General features: G+C 43.3%; 1 protein-coding gene across 1 annotated transcript in view; it reads left to right on the top strand.

Moving 5' to 3' along the window:
* Positions 1–13,291, top strand: part of RRM1 (ribonucleotide reductase catalytic subunit M1) — an 848,556-nt gene extending 835,265 nt beyond the window's left edge. Inside the window, exon 19 of the mRNA XM_044073038.1 lies at positions 12,440–13,291. Within this exon, the coding sequence (XP_043928973.1) occupies positions 12,440–12,634 (195 nt within the window). The 3' untranslated portion in view covers positions 12,635–13,291. The remainder of the gene's footprint in view (positions 1–12,439) is intronic.
* The last annotated feature ends 573 nt before the right edge of the window (positions 13,292–13,864 follow it).

Genomic DNA, 13,864 nt, shown 5'->3' with positions numbered 1-13,864 from the left:
TGCGACGCTTTCTCAGCACCTTGTATTTGCTACTTCTGATTCTCTACTGAGACTCATTCGGAGTCTGGTATGCCGTGAGCCGCTTCAACGATGGAACCCACGATCTCTACCTTGGATGGGTCCGGAGCCGCTGTGCAGGCACTGGCTTCTGAGGGTGTTTTCAGGCCTACAGACTTTCATATTAAATCCGACGCCCAGGCCACATGCTCAGGCTCCTATGCCTAAAAAACGAATGATAAAAATGGCTGAAGATCTAATTACTCTAATCGGGATTAGTCAACCCCCCTCCCCCCAAGTGGCCTAGGGCTGAGTGAGTGAATATTCTGATCAGGTTTGTTTCTTCTGATGACCTGGATTTGTCCATACGTACTTATGAGGATTCTGCAGAGGATTCCATTCCCTCTGCTTCCCCTTCTGAGGATTTTTCTTTTGGGTAAACTTTACATACTTTAAGGGAGCATTTCCACTGGGAAAGACAGGAATTTTCTGATTCAAGAGGCTTAGGGATTTCCTACTTCTACCTCAGCATAGGCCTTTGGCTATACCAGTTTGGCCCCTGATTCCCTGCCTCAGGCTCCTAGTAAACCTGACTGATACTACAGGGTTCCTGAGTCCCACAAGTTTCTTTTCAAAAATCCAGTTGCAGATCCCAAGACTTTCTCAGGAGCCCAAGGGCATTAAGGCTTCTAATGTAAATAAAATCCTACCCCTTCTGATAGATTCCAGGGCACTGGATAGATAGGGTAAGAAGGTTTATACTTCTGCTACCTTGGCAATCGGAGCTTTAAACTGCCAATTTCATATGTTAAAGTATCAGCAGCATATTATTGGACTGCTTAAACAGAAAATGATTCCTGACTGTGGAAAATGATTTACAGGATTTAATGCATTCTGCTAAACAAGTTGGAAAACACTTTGCTATGTGGTTTTGATTCTTTAGAGGCCTCTTGCAGGGCTGCTGTTACTGGGTCTGTGCTTAGAAGGCATGCTTGGCTTAAGGAGCAATCTTTGCCTGATTATGTTAAAGCTAAATTTTTGGATGCTCCTTTAAATCAGGGTCGCTTGTTTGGCAACAAGGCTGAAGACGTTAAGATGGAAGATGAAGCTAAATCTCTGCAAACTGTTAAAGATTTTTTTACAAGTGCAACCGCCAAGATTTAGTGGGCACTGGCCTACTAAGAATTGGTCCTTTCCAGTCCCATCCAGGTCCCCTCAAGCCAAACCCAGGCACAGCAAAAAACCCCGGTTTCAGTCCCAGGGGACTGTCATAACTAAGCAGCGAGGGGCCTCCACTTCCAAATCTGGAAATAACACTACACCTCCTATGGTAAACAGTCTCAGTGATTTCCTTTTAAAATTCCCAAGCACTTATCTTTTGACCACCCCTTTGGGGGGAAAAGATTGCTCTTCATGCAAAGAACTGGAAACTCATAACCCAGGACAAATGGGTTTTAAATAGTGTCCCAGGGGTACAGTTATTTCCACACGTTGCCAACACCAAACAGGTGGCCAGACCTGCACTCAAATCAGTGGGCAGAGGCTCAAAAACAAGTACTTTCCCTCAAGCATGGGGGCTATTCAACTGGTACAAGAAGAGGAAAAGGGACAAGGTTTCTACTCCAGGCTTTTTCTGGTACCCAGAAAAGACAAATTATGGCACCCAATCCTGGACCTGTCTAAACACCTTTCTGGAGATTCCAAAATTCAAGATGCTGACTCAATTACTTCCTATGCTAGGCAAAGTTGGCAACTCTAGATTTAAAAGCATACCTGCACATCCCAATTAGGGAATCTTACAGAAGATACCTACGCTTCAAAGCAGGCTACTCGCATGATCAATTCTCTGCACTGCCCTTTGGCTTGTCTACTGTGCCCAGGGTATTCACAAAGTGCTTGGCTCCAGTTGTTGCACTTTGCAGGCAAAGAAATATTCCGATATATCCATACCTGGACAATTGTCTAATTCAGGCAGAAAATCAGGGCATACTTTTAAAATCTGGCGTTTGTAAAAAGGATTCTAACTTGCCTGGGGTACACCATAAATGAAAATCTCCACTGGTACCCTATCAAATTACATTCCTGGGTGCAAGCTTGAATACAACTGCCCAGATGGCTTTCCTCACGCCAGAAAAGCAAATTCATTTGGTTACTTCAAGTGGCCACAAAAACCCTGCTATCTGCTAGACAAATACTGCAAGCCTTTGGGGTTCATGGCCTCCTGCAGTCTTCTAAATTCCATATGCGAGACTGCATATGAGGAAACTACAGCGGTATCTAAAAAGTTTATGGAGTCGACATTATCACAACCACCTGGAAACAATGATTCCTATCATAACCTTGCTTACGCTTGGAGTTCCTATGGTGGGCAGAGGCCTGCCACCAAAACAAGGGACTGCCATTCACACTACCACCTGCTGCCCAAACCCTAACTACAGATGCACCAGACTATGCATGGGGGGCTCACCTGGCAGGGAAGTGCGTTCAGGGCAAATGGAACCCAAATCAAATGCACCTACATATCAATCAAAAAGAAATGCTAGCATGTACAGAATGCTCTGACAGCCTTCAAGGACTACATTTTTCTAGGACAACTAATGGTAAAGACTGACACCATGGTTGTGGTACATAAGCAGGGAGGTACACATTCCTACCACCTTTGCAGACTAGCCATGACGTTGTGGAACACATCATTGAGCTACCAAGTGCACCTACAAGCTCAATTCTTGCCAGGAAAATTGAATACAGTGGCAGACTGACTAGGCAGAAACCTCATTGACCCACGAGAGTGGAAACTGGAACCAAGAAGTTTCAACATGTTGACAAGTGAATGGGGGAGCCCAGACATCTGTTTGCCTCCCCCAGAACTTACCAGTTGGACAAGTTTTGCACAAGGACTCCCCACAAACAAGCCTGGCAAGTGGATGCTCTGTTCAGCTGGAAAAACCTATCTGTCTACGCCTTCCCCCCACTGCATTTGCTCTCCAAAGTTCTAAAAGTCAAACAGGACAAACCAAGGGTTATCTCGATTGCTCCAGACTGGCTGCACCAACACTGGTACCCCCTTCTGCGCAATGTGTTGCACTTAGCTCCATGGCATCTACCTCAAACCCCTTCCCTGCTGTCTCAGCAGAACCACTGAATTCTGCACCCTCGGCTTCCAACATTGAACCTTGCAGCCTGGCTAATCGCTTAAATTCACCCTTATCCCTCAGCAAACCTGTGATGGATGTCATCTTGGAGGCAAGGAGACCTAGTACTAGAAAATCTTATGCTGACAAATGGAAAAGATTCTGTGCCTGGAACCAATCTCTGGGGATGAGCACAGCAGAGCCCAATTTACCTCAGATTTTGCAATACTTAGATGCTTCACAAGGGCCTGTCTTTTTTCTCCATTAAAATCCACACCTCCGCTATTTTAGCTCATTATAACAGAACCTCCCCTCTTCTCTTATCTTCTGCTCAAGCAGTATCTGAGGGTCAAAAAACTTGAGACCACCCAGGAGAGCTCCAACCCCTGCCTGGGACCTTAACTTTGTTTTGGAGAAACTCTACCTCCTTTTGAGCCAGCTGCTACTGCAGAGTTAAAATTTCTTTCTTGGAAAACAGCCTTCCTTCTAGCAATCATTTCAGCTAGAAGGATATCTGAATTGCAGGCCCTTGTGGCAGTGGAGCCTATGATCTTTCAATCAAACAGGGTATCTCTCGAGACCAATCCATCCTTCATGCCCAAGGTGGTTTCCAGTATAGTTCTTATCCGTCCATTCATTTTCCAATCTTTCCCAATCCATAGAACAAAGGGGAACGGATTCTGCATTCCTTGGATGTGCACAGGCAACTTAAATTCTACTTGGACAGGACTAAACCTTTAAGAAAATCTGAACTGCTGGTAGCATTTGCTGCAGAGGGGAAGGCTATTTCAAAACGAACCATTTCTAAATGGATAAGCCATTGTATCCATTTCTGCTATAAGCACCATAGAAAACCTATCCCCCAGGGGGTCAGATCTCACTCCACCAGGGCTGCATCTACTTCTGCAGCCTTTGTCAGAGGTGTTCCTACCAGGGACATCCTAGAAGCGGCTACCTGGAGCTCTGTACATACTTTCACCAAACATGATAATTTTCCATTTTTCTCTAAATCCAGAGCTGGCTTTGTCACTGCTGTCTTGCAGGGCCTTATAGCTGGCTGTAATGCTGTATAAACTCCTCCCAACCATAGCTTTGGGAATCTACCCAAATGTAAAGACTGCAACAGTGAAACACTAAGAACTTAGTACAATTGTGTACACTTACCATAAATGTAGATGTTAGTATATTCACTAGTGCAGTCCTGGTTACCCTCCCTCTAGCCCCCTAACTTACTCCTGCAACCTCCTCAAATAGCTGAGAAGTATTTTCAGAAGCTAAGTCCCCCCCGATAGTACTGAATGTTTTGCCCAAAATGGAATACCTGCCATTTTGAAGATTTTTGGTATCCATAGGGCTGCTCCCCAAAAAGCTTGGGGAATTTCCAAAACTAGAGCAAGAATGGAGTTTGGCCCCACTAACCCATTTTGCCCCTCCTTAGATGGGGTTACAGGAGGTAGGTTCCAGTTCTCTTGGATTGTTCCTACCTCTTCTGCATATTAAGGATGTTTTTTTCCTGGCAGTGTTTTCCTAGTGTCTGTTGGCCTGTCATGTAATTCTGGGCAACTCCTTTGACCACAGTTCTCATGTGGTACCACTGTAAAAAGGGAACTTTGTTTAGTGGGCTTACCCAGGTAACGAGCAGCGAAGTTTCACTGGACAGAAGTTCCCCTAAAGATCTATGGCTGCAACCAGTCTAAAGAAGCCCTTTGAGACTCCATTCCAAAAGAAACAAGGGCATGCGGTTTCATCCACCTGCAGTCAGACCCCTGACATGCCGCCTATCTGGCTTGAAAGCACTGAAGTGCAGTTAAGAGTACCCTTAAGGGAAAACAAGCAACCTCATAAATTTGAAAGATGGTGCAAAATACCTCCCAAGTTAAGTTGGGTTCCAGCGTACCTTTGATAGTTTTATGATGCATCAGATATTGTCCCCATATGACTACTCTAGTGTAAGTGTGTGAAACCCTCATGACTGGGATTTTCAGACAGATTTGATCATGTTTCACTGCTGCAGTCATTGCACTTGAGTTATCCTGCAGTCAGGCGTGCCCGCAGTCGGCCTGAGTTCCAAAGTCTTGGTCCGGCATCTGTTGCTGTCGCCTCTTCCCTGATGTCAGTGCACCAGGGGTATATAAGAAGCAGCAGACGACATTTTCTTCAGTCTTTCTTGCCGCACGGTGCACTAAACAAAAGCAATTCACAGGTGCTGGACGGCAGACTCCTGAGATTTCAAATTTGATTTCAGAACCGAAGTCTTCAATAAAGCTAGGTACCCCGTTGGGGAAACTTTTTCTTGCCTCAGACCGATGTCAGTAAGTTAATAATTGTATTTCTTGTGGGAAGCAAATACCTCATAAGGATTTTCATTCTTACTGTATTCCATGCCTAGGCCCAGATCACAACGTCACTAGTTGGTTTTGTGCTAGATTTAACAAACGCACTATAAAACGTCTGTTTGATTTTGCTCGCCATTACTTTGGCCGAAGGTTTAATTATACAATGCCGTCAGAACAACCGACAACCGGAATGCACTACGAAGCCTCTTCTAGGCCAGTTGCTGGTTTTTAGTGAGGCGCTGTCGCAGCCCCTGACGCCTGCTACCTCAGAGCCACAGGCCGTGACGGACTCCCACATGGAGGTGCTTAGGCCTCTGGATACTCAAGGTGTTGGGCCAACGGAGATTAACCCTTCAGATGGGTCCAGAGCCGCTGAGCAGGCATCTGCTTCTGAGGGTGTTTTCAGGCCTACTCAACTTACCATTGCAACTACAGCCAAGACTAAGCCTACATTAAAGACAAGCAAGTACAGCATTCACCTGGACAGGCCTTCATGCCTAACAAACAGATGCTCAAGATGGCCGAAGACTTTAACTCTGATCAGGGGTTCCCATCCCACTCCTGATAAAAGGCCTAGGCAGGATACAGATTATGATGCCTCTGACCAGGTTTCAATATATTCTGATTCCTGTTCAGACCAGGGATATTCTTTACCCCCCTATGAGTATTCTGATGCTGAAGAATCAATTCCTTCAGTCTCTCCTCCTGAGGATTACTCTTTGGGGAAACTTTACATACCATGAGGGAGCATTTCCATTGGGAGTGCCAGGATTACTCTGAATCCAAGAAAAGGTTCCGACTTTTGTACTGCCTCAGTACAGCCCCTTGCTATTCTGCCAGTGTTGGACATTGTAGATGATGTGTTCTCTAAATCTAGTTTAAATCCAGATTCTTTAACCCCTCCAGTCAAGCCAGACAGGTACTAGTCCCTGACTCTCTCAAATTTCTTTATAAAAACCCAGTTTCTGGGTCAGCAACAATTTCCCAGGATCCCAAAGGGGTTAAAGCTTCCACAGCTAAGAATCCAGTTACCTCTGATAGGGACTCTAGAGCATTAGACAGATGGGGAAAGAAAGTTTACACCTCCAACTTTAGCAGTGAGGGCTCTAAATTGCCAGTTTCACATGCTTAAATATCAACAATATTTACGGTCTCAAAACAGAAAATGAGTACAAATGCAGAACAACCTGATTATAAGGAAATGCAGGATTTATTGCATGCAGCTGAACAAGTGGGAAAGCATACTTTGCAATGTGGTTTTGATTCATTAGAAACTTCTTGTAGAGCAGCAGTTACAGGATCTGTGATTTGAAGTCATGCTTGGTTAAAAGAACAAAGTTTGCCAGATCATGTTAAGGCAAAATTATTGGATGCTCCTTTGCAGCAAGATAATTTATATTTATGTATTAAGGCAGAAGTATTAAAGAAAATGGAGGACAAGGCAAAATCTATGCAAACATTGAAGGATTTCTTACAGGTACAGCCACCACGATTTAGCAGAAATTGGCCTACAAAGAATTGGTCCTTTCCATTGTCACAGGCCACAAAGAGGCAGATAGACACCCAAGAGGCAGATCTCCGCCACAAGGCTCTTACAGACCACAACAGTGGGGTGCTACAAACCCAAAAGGAGGTGAGGACAAGTCACAACCTTACAGGAAACAGTCCCAATGACTTCCCCCTTCCAATGCCAAACTTTTCACGTTTGGCAGCTCCCTTAGGGGGGAAACTAGCACTTTTTTCTCAAAACTGACAAGCAATCACCCAAGACAAATGGGTGCTGAATATTGTCTCAAGGTTACAGGTTCCACTTTCACACTTTTCCAAGGCTAAAAGGAATGCCAGACCTGCCACAAAATCAATGGTCAGAGGCACAAAAATAAATTACAGCTCATGGACATGAAAGCTATTCAAAAAGTACCACAGCAGGAAAAAGGACAAGGATTTTACTCGAGACTCTTCCTTGTACCCAGAAAGGACAAAGCCTGGAGACCCATTCTGGACCTTTCCACTCTAAATACTTACCTGGATGTTCCGAAATTCAAAATGCTGACACTACAACAGCTCCTTCTCATGTTGGTCAAGAAAGCTTGGCTTGTTGCTTTGGACCTCAGAGGCATACCTACATGTCCCCATCAGACAAAATTGCAGAAGATACCTCAGATTCATAGCCGGTTCAATGCGCTACCAATTCTCTGCACTGCCCTTTGGCTTATCTACTGCGCCCAGGGTCTTTACCAAGTGCTTGGCACCAGTAATTGCATTTTGCAGACAAAAAGGAATTCAAATATATCCATATCTGGACTGCCTGATTCAAGCAGAGAGCAAGGACAGTCTTCCACAGCATCTGGCGTACATAAAAAGATTAAGTTGCCTAGGGTACACTGTAAACAAAAAAATCAAAACTAGTGCCCTCACAAGAGAATATTCCTGGGTGCCAGCTTAAATACAACAGCCCAGATGGCTTATCTCACGCCAGACGAACAAGGACAACTGACTCTGTATTTTCAATTGATGGCAACAAAGTCCCAACTCCCTGCAAGAAAAAGTCTGCAGGCCTTGGGATTCATGGCATCCTGCATAATACTAATTCCATATGAAAGACTGCATATGAGGAAATTAAAATGGTACCTAAAGTGTTTGGTCTCAACATTCTCTCAGCTTAGAGACTAATACCACTAATTCCCTGCCTACAACAGGAGTTTCGATGGTGGGCACAGGCATGTCACCTCAGCAAGGGCCAGCCTTTCACTCTTCCCACAGCCAGGCAGACTTTAACAGACGCTTCTGATTACGCCTGGGGAGCACACATGGCAGGAAAATGTATTCAGGGCAAATGGACCACAGACCAAATGCATCTTCACATCAATCAAAAAGAGATGTTGGCTGTACAAAATGCCCTTACAGCTTTCAAGGAGCTTCTACATCCAGGACAATTACTATTAAAGACAGAAAACACCACTGTAATGTGGTACATAAGGGGGCACTCATTCTTGCCCCCTATGCAGACAAGCCATGACCTTGTGGAACACAGCTCTAACCTATCAAGTTCATCTGCAAGCACAATTCCTGCCAGGAAAGAAACACTCTGCAGTTGACTTGAGCAGAAACATCATGGATCCTCACAAGTGGAAATTAAATCCACAAGTCTTCAGCATGATGATGCAAAAATGGGCGTGCCCAGATATAGATCTTTTTGCCTCACCACTGAATTACCAACTACAAAAATTCTGCACAAGGACTTATCACACACAAGCATGGAAAGTGGATGCTCTTTCGTTCAGCTGGAAAAGCCTAAGTGTTTATGCCTTCCACCTCTGCCTCTCCTTACAAAGGTACTCCTAAAAGCCAGACAAGAAAAAACACTGATTCTGATTGCTCCAGACTGGCCACGCCAGCATTGGTACCCAATCTTAAATAACTTGGCTCAAGGCCCACCTTGGATTTTGCCTCAAATTCCACACCTTCTGACTCTGCAAAACAATCTGATACTGCACAGTCAGCTCAAAACCTTAAACCTGGCTGCATGGCAGATTCATTAGCCAAACAGACAACTTCTCTCTCTAAAGCTGTTATGGATGTCATTTTGGAGGCCAGGAGGCCTAGCACCAGGAAATCTTATTCAGAAAAGTGGAAGAGATTCTGTGCCTGGAACCAGGCTCAAAACCTTGATCCTTTAGTCCCTAACATTCTTCAGATTCTACAATACTTGACTGAGATGCTGGACAAAGGACTATCCTCATCCATTACGATTCACGCTTCTGCCATCTTGGCTCATTAGAACACACATCCTCCTATTTTCTTTCACCCATTGCTAAAGCATTATCTCAGAGAGGCTAAAAGCATAACACCACCTCGGAGAGCACCAACACCAACTTGGGGTCTCAATTTCGTTTTGGAAAAGCTCACTTTACCTCCTTTTGATCCAGCCAATTAGGCAGAGTTAAAATATATATCATGGAAAACTGCTCTGCTTCTGGCAATAACCTCAGCACGAAGAGTCTCAACTGCAGGCACTAATGGCAGTGGAGCCTTTTATCATTTGCTACCAAGACAGGATTTCTTTAAGAACAAACACCACCTTTATGCCCAAGGTGGTATCCAGTGTGGCTCTTAACCAAACTATTCACTTGCCAACATTTTATCCAAATCCCCAGAATAAAGGGGAGAGACTTCTACATTCCTTGGACATAGGCAATTGTGCTTCTACTTGGACAAAACAAAAGCTTTCAGAAAATCTGAACAATTGTTTGTATCATATGCTGCAGGATCGCAGGGAAAGGTTATTTCAAAGCAGACCATTTCAAAGTGGATAGGACACTTATCCGGTTCTGCTACACACAATGTGGGAAACCAGTACTTAGTAATATTAGACCACATTCCACCAGGGCAACTGCCACTTCTACTGCCTACCTTAAAGGAGTACCTACCAAAGATATCTTGGAAGCTGCAACTTGGAGTTCAGTGCACACCTTTACCAAGCATTACCATTTGCCTCTGGCTTTGGCTCCCCCCCTAGAACCATCAATTGGACAAATTTTGCACAAGGATTCCCCACAAACTAGCTTGGAAAGTGGATGCTATATCCTTCAGTTTGCTTTTCCTCCTCTGCTCTCCAAGGTACTAGTAAAGATCAAATAGGGAAAGCCAAAGACAATTTTAATTGCACCCGACTGGCCACGCCAACACTGGTGTACCCCCTCTTGCGCAGTGTCACGCTTGTCCCCATGGCACTTGCCTCAGACTCCTTCCCTGTCCTCTCAGCAGGAGAACCAGACTCTGCACCCTCAGCTGCAAACCCTGAACCTAGCAGCCTGGCTAATTACCTAATCTCTCCTTTACCATCCCTCAGTAAATCAGTGATGGATATCATTTGAGGCAAGGGGGCCTAGTACTAAAAAATCTTGTGCTGCAAAATGGAAAAGATTTTGTGCCTATAATCAGTCTCAAGGGATGAGTGCAGCAGTGCCCAATTTACCTCTGCTTCTACAATACTTGACTGAGATGCTTCATAGGGGCTTGTCCTTTTACTCCATCAAAATTAATGCCTCTGCCATTTCAGCTCATTATAGCACAGAGCCTTCCGTCTTCTCACCCGCTGCTCAAGCAGTTCCTCAAATTCCTTTCCTGGAAAAACAGCTTTCCTTTTAGCAATCACTTCTGCAAGAAGGGTATCCGAATTACAGGCCCTTATGGCAGTGGAGCCTTTCATCATCTTTCATGCGGACGGTGTCCCTCAGAACCAATCCCTCTATGCCCAAGGTTGTATCCATTGTGGCCCTTAATCAGTCCATTCATTTGCCTACCTTCTTTTCTAACCCACAGAACAAAGGAACGGATACTACACTCCTTAGATGTGCACAGAACTTAGATTCTACTTGGACATCACTAAACCTCAAGGGAAATCTGAACTGCTGGTGGCATTTGCTACAGGGACAGAGGGGAAAGCTATTTCAAAGCAAGCCATTTCAAAATGGATAGGCCACTGCATTCATTTCTGCTATAAGCACCATGGAAAACATATCCCACAGGGCATCGGACGCCATTCAGCCAGGGCTGCATCTACCTCTACAGCCTTTCTCAGGGGTGTCCCTACACATCAGATTCTGGTTCCATGAAGTTCTTAAGGAAAACTGCATTGGTAACCAAAGCTCAATATGGTCACCCAGACAAGATTATACTAATCCTAATTTTATCCTCAAGATGACTTCAGGCCAGTATTTCAAGGCATGAACACAATTTAATTCCCTTTTCCTCAGTAAAAGGTCACAAGGTGTTGAAGCTTGCTGTCACATTACCACCTGGCTTATCTTTTTTGCTTTTCAAGATGACAAGACCCTGAGTGACAGACCAATACTGCACACTGTTGGAGCCAAGGCTACTTCAGCTGCTTTTCTTGGTGTACCCAAAAAGATAGTGCTGCAGTTAAGTCGGCCCTTGCATACCTTTACAAAATTAGTTTTGAACACATTCGCTATGGCTTTGGCCTTCTCACAGCTTCCATACTTAATGGTTTGCTGTTCTAGGCTTCCTGTATCTAGAGGCTCTGTCCTTGGTGTCCAGCAGGACTGGACCAAATATGAAAGTTTTAGGTACTTTGGTCCTGTCCTATAATTTGCTTTTTATATTCCATCTTCTAACCATAGTTCTTGCACCACTTTCTTGCAGACATTTTACTTTCTCTTTCTTCAGCAATCTTTGAGTTAGAATTACAATTCTTCTCTCCTACTTTGGGAGCAAGTACATTTGCATATTAAAGTAACTATTATGGTAAATTTGTAAATGTTTAACTTCATATGTTTACATACACCTTTGCACTAATGCATCAAATTAAGTTTCTCCACTTTACCTCCAGCTATGAGCATTTTTAAATAAAGCTTAGTTCTCACTAGAAAGTCTTCAGCTACTGTGTATTTTATACTAATTGACAGCTTTTGCAAGTTGTGTTTTGTTGTACTTCCAAAAATGACCATACATATTGGATGTTTGCAGGAAAACGAAATACAGCATTGAATCTTTTCTTCCCAGGCATCTACCCAGTATTTTTCCTGGTAACTGTTTTCGTTGATATTTGTTTGGTCTCTGTCCAGACATTAAAACCAACTTTTCACCTGCAAAATTTATTCCAAGGGACCTGTAGGATTCCTGGTGTTGCCTGGGTATTACATTAACTAGATCTGGAGCATTTCCTCAGAGCAGGGAATTATGGGATAGGGGAGGAGCTCGACCTTGAGATTAATCATGAAATTCATTACCAAATTTGACTAGTCCTGTTCCACTGTCCATACAGACCAGGCAAATCTATTCTGGCAAGTACATAACTGATAATGGAAAGGGCATGGTTTGGTATTCAGTCATATTTTCATGAGGTAGCAGAAAGTTAAGGCAGGTTTCTTATAAATTGTAAATATCCAAACATGCAAAATTATAAAGGTTAATTGCAGTGTCTGAGGGATCTTAACTTCTGTATTTTAGGGCTTAAAGACTGGAATGTACTATCTGCGGACAAGACCAGCAGCCAATCCTATTCAGTTCACACTCAACAGAGAGCAGCTGGACAAAATGAAAGAGGCCGAGAAGGTTGCAAAAGAGGGAGAAAAGGAGAGAAACACTGCAGCTATGGTCTGTTCCCTGGAAAACCGAGAAGATTGCCTTATGTGTGGATCTTAACTGGACATCTTTCTAAAGTAGCTAGTTTTATGTGCCCCATTTTCTGTCCAATGTGTGCAATATTGACACAGCTCTGCCATTAGTCCTAAACAGGGGGCTTCCTTGCCTTTCTCTCAATCACATTCTTTTCATTTCCTAATATTTAGGATGCTATGTTACTGTGATCAAGTTTTGCGTTTGTGTACTTTTGTGTTTAGTTTGGAAATCTGTTGAGTGAATGGACTCCACTAAAATTTTTACCAGTTCATTGTACTTTTTGATGCATATGGTTTTTAATGTGGTTGAGGCAATTACGTTGCAGTCTGGGAAGGGAGTTTTAATTAAATTTTCTATTTAAAACCTGCATTCTGTATCCGTAGTTAACATGGGCTTGTGATAGCATTAAAGCTGAACAGTGGAACTTTATTGTGAAGCCCATCGGTATTTTGAAATCCCTTTTCATACTTGACTTTTTATTCTTGACAGATGGCTCACTTTGTATTTTGCATGTTTGGTGAAACCAGTAAACTTGTAAATGTGTACAATTATTTCTTAAGCTAATATTGAAGCTAATGGGTCAGAGTGGTATTTGGCATCATTAGTATGCAATTATAATAAATTGTTTAGAATTTTAGTAACTTTTTAGATCATATGAAAATAAAGCAAATTTCTGTTTAAGACTTTTCCGAATGTTTTCTTTGCACAATTCTGAAGAGGTACGCAAGTATATTGATAAAATATTAAGTGCTGCTGAAATGTGGCAGCCTGATTTGGCCAAGTATCTTGTTTAATCATGCCATGCAGGTTGAAAGCATAGCAGTTTACTGTGGTAATACTAAATTTGTAAACAATTTTGTAAGTTTTTTGCATAGCCAACCATGCAAGCTAAGTATCACGAATTCCTTCATCCAGAAGGAGTTGACAGCATAGGAGAGCTTAAACATTCTAGAGGTCTCGCTTGCAGCTAGTATGAGTTAAACTTTGAATTTTGTGCAGTTTGAAGTATTTCTTCCACAAAAGGTAGAATAAAATCCTACCAGGAACAGAAGTTCAGACCACTATTGCTTGTTGGTAGGTATTCTCACTTTATCCCTTTGAACTATAGTATGAAATACCCTACATGGGTCATTGAAGGGAATAGTAGATCATCGAATTTTACTGGTGCAGTGATTACTCTTGGGATTCTTCTTGGCTGAAACCTGCAGCTTGATAGGCACCCTCCCATCCAAAGTCACAGTATAAAGATGTTAG

The sequence above is a fragment of the Protopterus annectens genome, chromosome 5.part1 (assembly GCF_019279795.1).
Source record: "Protopterus annectens isolate FY-2018-M chromosome 5.part1, PAN1.0, whole genome shotgun sequence".
NCBI classification, from domain to species: Eukaryota; Metazoa; Chordata; order Ceratodontiformes; family Protopteridae; genus Protopterus; species Protopterus annectens.
Note: the sequence above shows the minus strand (reverse complement) of the source record. Positions and strands in the feature narration are given on the sequence as shown.